Source organism: Salvelinus sp. IW2-2015, linkage group LG4p (assembly GCF_002910315.2).
Source record: "Salvelinus sp. IW2-2015 linkage group LG4p, ASM291031v2, whole genome shotgun sequence".
Lineage (NCBI taxonomy): Eukaryota > Metazoa > Chordata > Actinopteri > Salmoniformes > Salmonidae > Salvelinus > Salvelinus sp. IW2-2015.
Window position 1 is genome coordinate 28,174,864 of NC_036841.1, and position 6,741 is coordinate 28,181,604.

General features: G+C 44.8%; 1 protein-coding gene and 1 long non-coding RNA gene across 2 annotated transcripts in view; both read right to left on the reverse strand.

The window, feature by feature from the left end:
- LOC139024499 (uncharacterized) overlaps nucleotides 1–6,741 on the reverse strand; it is a 240,855-nt gene that overhangs the window by 153,046 nt on the left and 81,068 nt on the right. The window lies entirely within an intron of this gene.
- Nucleotides 1–6,741, reverse strand: part of urb1 (URB1 ribosome biogenesis homolog) — a 103,380-nt gene that overhangs the window by 76,562 nt on the left and 20,077 nt on the right. Inside the window, 2 exon segments of the mRNA XM_070436692.1 lie at nucleotides 5,635–5,652; nucleotides 5,654–5,716. Coding sequence (XP_070292793.1) covers nucleotides 5,635–5,652; nucleotides 5,654–5,716 — 81 coding nt within the window.

The following is a 6,741-nucleotide window of genomic DNA, read 5'->3' on the forward strand; positions in this document are numbered from 1 at the left end:
CTTATTCCTGGGTGTGCTCACAGAACCTTTTGCTTTCAACTGTGATTCCAACACCTCAAAGCTGTTTTCTAGGTTGGCCGTGAGGAGCATGATTTACATTTTTTATGTTGGCATAGAGTTTATTACAGTTGATGGAACAATACTATGCACAGGAGAGATATCAAGAATCTTCAACCCATCCACATGGATTTCTCAAGAGCCGTATAAAGAATTAACTCCCTTGGTATGAATGAAGCTGGTCAACTAGGTCAAAGGATAAAGACACATTTTATGGGCTGCGAGACAGAGTAGACCTGGTTTGATGTTGCAACTTGGCATCTAACACAAAAAACACGCCACTGCTACAAAACCATTCATGAGGCAAACAAAGTTGTTCGTTAAAACTGAAATCACAACAAAACAAGTGAACTCATTTCTAAAGTTTTTCAGCTTGTTGCGAAACAAATAGAACCTCTTTTGAAATTAGTTGTCTATCAGTGATGCTTTCGTCTTAGGTTTATTTTAACACCGGGGTGTGGCACCCAAAACGCACTTCCTACCTTGTATAGTTGTGTGCTATGCGGTAGACAAACTATCTCATTCTAAGTCTTCGGTGTGAAGGTCGAGTACCAAGTCTGGATCATCCGAGAAAGTAATATTACTTTGTAATGATTAAGTCAGACACTCACGCAACTTATTCGAGTCACAGGAAAGACATTCTCCACCGCGGAAAATTTTGTGGGTCGACCACCCAAGGAACAGCTTGCTGACGTGTTCCTGAACTATAAAAGTAGCATCCGGTCTTGTGCTACTCGGTCCAAACATATCTTGCTCAAGATAATCTTGGAGAGAGTGGCAAGCTGATAAGCTCAAACTACAGGACAATAGAAATAAATTACTGTACACATCAACCCCGATATAAGTAATGGGGATCTCGCGTATGAATTTAATACTTGGGACAATTTTAATTTATGTTTGTTGATGTTTGATTTAGCTCTTTTAATATATAGGAACCTAAGAGGAGAATTGTAAGTCCTTATCCCGGAAATATATTTCTTCATCAACATGACAGGCAAGTACTCCAGTCACATTGCAGTCTTGATCAAGCCAATAGAAGACTGCAGGATCCACTTGTGACATTTTATCCACCTGGTATTCGGCATTGTTGCCTTGACTTTGTTGTACCAGTAGAGTGATCCATCTGCCAGTCCATACACACACTTTTTTAGTTTCCACAGTGTTCCTTCGCTCTCAGCTTCGGGCGGAGGTCGGATGTGAATGTCCATTGATGCTCTGTTCCCTGCAAAAATCCAGATTTGATGTCTATGGAATTAAGTTTCAATTTTTTTTCTGGCAGATCACTGACATCAGCAATCTGAGTGACTCTGAGGTTCATGTCGGTTCATTTTACTTTTGTAAAATGATTGCACTAAAAGTTTCAATGAGTAAACAATACCGTACCACTCTCGTGATCATTTCTCCCCTTTTTCCGGGGCGTAACACATGTATCTATGTATGTATATATATATGTATATATGTATGTATGTATGCATGTATGTATGTATGTATGTATGTATGTATGTATGTATGTATGTATGTATGTATGTATATGTATGTATGTATATATATGTATGTATATATATATATGTATATATGTATGTATATATCACTAGATGTGATTTATTACTAGATTAAGGGTACACTGTGCAACTTTCATAAGATGCCCTATATGGAATACTGTACGACTAAAGGAGTCTGTATTGACAACATGCCCATGTCAGGGGAGATACCTCTTTAGGCTATCTCTAGCTGCTGGGCTGGTCAGTCCTGGTCCCGGGGGTCTACCCAGGGCCAGGACTGAGGTTGTCACTCTGGCTTCGGCCTAACACACCTCAAACCTATAATGAATGTAAGATCCTAATGCTGAGTGGGGTGTGTTGGGTTGGGGCGCTGTAGGGCGGTGGGCCCTTAGCTGGATCGCCCCGCCCCCTCTGGCGTTACAGCCCGGTGCCCTCTGGCGTTCTGGCAACCTCTCACCATTACAATAACAGGGGAGGTTCGCAAATGATCTGAGGGAGCACCCCCAGACCCCCGCAGGTTTATGTCCCTACCACTTCTAAAAANTCATCAACATGACAGGCAAGTACTCCAGTCACATTGCAGTCTTGATCAAGCCAATAGAAGACTGCAGGATCCACTTGTGACATTTTATCCACCTGTATTCAGCACTGTTGCCTTGACTTTGTTGTACCAGTAGAGTGATCCATCTGCCAGTCCAGACACACACTTTTTTAGTTTCCACAGTGTTCCTTCGCTCTCAGCTTCAGGCGGAGGTCGGATGTGAATGTCCCTTGATGCTCTGTTCCCTGCTAAGAATCCAGATTTGATGTCTATGGAATTAAGTTTCCATTTTTTCTGGCAGATCACTGACATCAGCAATCTGAGTGACTCTGAGGCGCATGCCGGTTCATTTTAATTTTGTAAAATGAATTGCACTAAAAGTTTCAATGAGTAAACTATACCGTACCCCTCTCGTGATCATTTCTCCCCTTTTTCAGGGGGGTAACACATGTATATATATATATATATATATATATATCACTAGATTGGATTTATTACTAGATTAAGGGTACACTGTGCAACTTTCATAAGATGCCCTATATGGAATACTGTACGACTAAAGGAGTCTGTATTGACAACATGGCCATGTCAGGGGAGATACCTCTTTAGGCAGTCCCTAGCTGCTGGGCTGCTCAGCCTGGGGGTCTGCCCTGGGGGTCTGTCCTGGGGGTCTGCCCCGGGGGTCTGTCCTGGGGGTCTGCCCTGGGGGTCTGTCCTGGGGGTCTGCCCTGGGGGTCTGCCCCGGGGGTCTGCCCTGGGGGTCTGCCCCGGGGGTCTGTCCTGGGGGTCAGCCTGGGGGTCTGTCCTGGGGGTCTGTCCTGGGGGTCTGCCCAGGGCCAGGACTGAGGTTGTCACTCTGGCTTCGGCCTAACACACCTCAAACCAATAATGAATGTAAGATCCTAAAGCTGAGTGGGGTGTGTTGGGTTGGGGCGCTGTAGGGCGGTGGGCCCTTAGCTGGATCGCCCCGTCCTCTGGCGTTACAGCCCGGCGCCCGACTGGCGTTACAGCCCGGCGCCCTACTGGCGTTACAGCCCGGCGCCCTAGAAATATATTTCCGGGATAAGGACTTACAATTCTCCTCTTAGGTTCCTATATATTAAAAGAGCTAAATCAAACATCAACAAACATAAATTAAAATTGTCCCAAGTATTAAATTCATACGCGAGATCCCCATTACTTATATCGGGGTTGATGTGTACAGTAATTTATTTCTATTGTCCTGTAGTTTGAGCTTATCAGCTTGCCACTCTCTCCAAGATTATCTTGAGCAAGATATGTTTGGACCGAGTAGCACAAGACCGGATGCTACTTTTATAGTTCAGGAACACGTCAGCAAGCTGTTCCTTGGGTGGTCGACCCACAAAATTTTCCGCGGTGGAGAATGTCTTTCCTGTGACTCGAATAAGTTGCGTGAGTGTCTGACTTAATCATTACAAAGTAATATTACTTTCTCGGATGATCCAGACTTGGTACTCGACCTTCACACCGAAGACTTAGAATGAGATAGTTTGTCTACCGCATAGCACACAACTATACAAGGTAGGAAGTGCGTTTTGTCCACACCGGTGTTAACCTAGCGAAGCATCACGAAGACAACTATTTCAAAGAGTCATCTTTTCCAACAGCTGAAAACTTTGTCACTTGTTTGTGATTTCAGTTTACGAACAACTTTGTTTGCCTCATGAATGGTTTGTACAGTGGCGTGTTTTTGTGTTAGATGCCAAGTTGCAACATCAAACAGGTCTACTCTGTCTCGCAGCCCATAAAATGTGCTCTTATCTTTGACCTCATTGACCAGCTTCAATTCAACGCAAGGGAGGAATTTTTTACGGCTCTTGAGAAATCCATGTGGATGGTTGAAGATTCTTGATAATCTCTCCCTGTTGCATAGTATTGTTCCATCAACTGAATAAACTCTATGCCAACATAAACAAATGATAAATCTGCTCCTCACGGCCAACCTAGAAAACAGCTTTGGAGGTGTGGAATCACAGTTGAAGCAAAGGGTCTGATGAGCACACCCAGATAAAGTCATCAACATGACAGGCAAGTACTCCAGTCACATTGCAGTCTTGATCAACGCAATAGAAAGACTGCAGGATCCACTTGTGACATTTTATCCACCTGTATTCGCATTGTTGCCCTTGACTGTGATTGTACAGTAAGAGTGATCCATCTGCCAGTCCCAACCACACACCTTTTTTAGTTTCCAACAGTGTTCCTTCGCTGCTCAGCTTCGGGCGGAGGTCGGATGTGAATGTCCATTGATGCTCGTTCCCTGCAATAAAATCCAGATTTGATGTCTATGGAAATTAAGTTTCAATTTTTTTTCTGCAGATCACTGACATCAGCAATCTGAGTGACTCTGAGGACATGCGGATTCATTTTATTTTTGTAAAATGAATTGACACTAAAGTTTCAATGAGTAAACTAAATAACGTACCCTCTCGTGATCATTTCTCCCTTTTTCCGGGGGAACACATGTTATATATTATATATAGATATATATTAGATTATCATGATTATGTTATGTATGGTACATGAGTTTATGTGTTTTGTTTTTACTAGTATGTATTTATGATTGTGTACTTCATAGTTATTCTAGATAAAAGGGTAACTAAGTGCAACTTTCTTAGATGCCCTATATGGAAATACTGTAGGGTCGACTAAAGGAGTCTGTATTGACAACATGAGCATGTCAGGGGAGATACCATCTTTAGGCATCTCTTAGCTGCTGCTGCAGCTGGTCGCCTGGTCCTGGTCTCCAGGGGGTCTTCGGGTTCCGGTTCCGGGCTGGATCCCGGCTGGGCTCGTTCTGTAGCGGGGTCCTGTCCGGTTGGGGGGTCAGCAGGACTGAGGTTGTCACTCTGGCTTCGGCCTAACACACCTTCAAACCATAATGATTGAAGATCCTATAGCTGAGTGGGTGTGGTTGGGTTGGGGCGCTGTAGGGCGGTGGGCCCTAGCTGGATCGCCCCGCCCCCTCTGGCGTTACAGCCGGCGGCGCCCTCTGGCAACCTCTCACCATTACAATAACAGGGGAGGTTAGCAAATATCTGAGGAGCACCCCCAGACCCCCGCAGGTTTATGTCCCTACCACTTCTAAAAAACGAAGTTGGGCCCCTGAAAATAACAGCCATTTACTGTTGCCATAGTCTCACATTTCCTTTGAAACCACTGTAGGAGATAGCGGACCCTGGTCTGTTCCGTGCTCCTTACAGGGGATATTTAAAATGACCACTAACTGTCTGCTCCCTCTCACTTCTGAACTCTGAACTCTGACAGGTGATAACTTGAACTGTCTGCTGGTCTAGAAGCTCCGCTGCCCAGCGAACCAGGTGATAACTTGTGGCTGGTGTAGCACAGCTCCAACCTGAACCAGGTGATAACTTGCTGTCTAGAAGCTCCCTGAACCAGGTGATAGTTCACTCCTGAATCGTAGGTTAGAGCTCACCTGAACTTGAACTGTGCTGGTCAGAGTAACCTGAACCAGTGATAACAGCAAACAACACCGGTCTATAACCATCTCACCTGAACTTTGAACCAGGAAGAACTTGCTGGCCGGCAGGTCCAGGGCCAGTTGTAGTATCTGGTGTTGAAGGACTGGAGGGACCTCCTCTCTCTTATCCTTTCTCTGACACAATACCTGGAGAGAGAGAGAGAGAGAACAAAATACAATACCGTATAAACGTACATTTACTTGGACGTGATCCTCTCGAGATTGACACAATCAGTGGATGAGTTCCAGGCCTTTTGGATAAACGTACAGATAGAATGATGTGATAATAATGGACGTGTGTTGATGTGGGCAAATTAATAGATTTTAACATTCTGTTATTACGTCAATCTCTCTCTCTCTCTCGGTTAGAGAGAGATGGAACGGGGCTAGTAAAGAGCAAACAGAGCAATCAATCGATCAATCGATCGTCCATCCATAGAGTTTATAGAGCAGTACCTTTGAGCAGCTTGCTGAAGTCAAACTTGCTCTGGCTAACCAGATGAGGCACCACTTCTGGTAGAGACAGATGACCTGAAGGATGAGGGCCTTCAGGAGGATGACCTCAGGAGAGTCGGGGCCTGACGGGGCTGGAGGAGACAGACAGGAGAGAGAGAGAGGCAGATGCACGGGAGAGAGAGAACAGAGAGGTGCACGGGAGAGAGAGAGCAGAATGCACGGAGAGCAGACAGACAGAGGGCTGCACGGAGAGAGAGACAGATGCACGGGAGAGGCAGACAATCACAGAGGAGAATGCACGGGAGAGGCAGACAGATGGGTGAAGACAGACAGACAGATTGGGCGAGAGTCAGTCAGTCCACCCTTGTTCAATTAAAGAGAGTTATAGTCAGGACAAGATAGAAGTGAGGAAAAATACACATATTGGTTAAGGCCACAGGTCTATTTCAACGATGTATGAAGAAGAAGAGTTATAATTATAATTTGAAGTAAGAGACCATTCCACTGACTGTAAATAATATTAAAAACGTAAGACATCTAACGAAGTTTGTTCAACTTTAGTTGCGTTCTCTTTGACGTCTCCTTCCTTCTTCCTTCCTTCCATCCTTTCTCTTCTTGGACAGTGACTGCCATTTGGACACGATGGCTCGTCATGTCCGGTAGAACCTACAGAGACAACATGG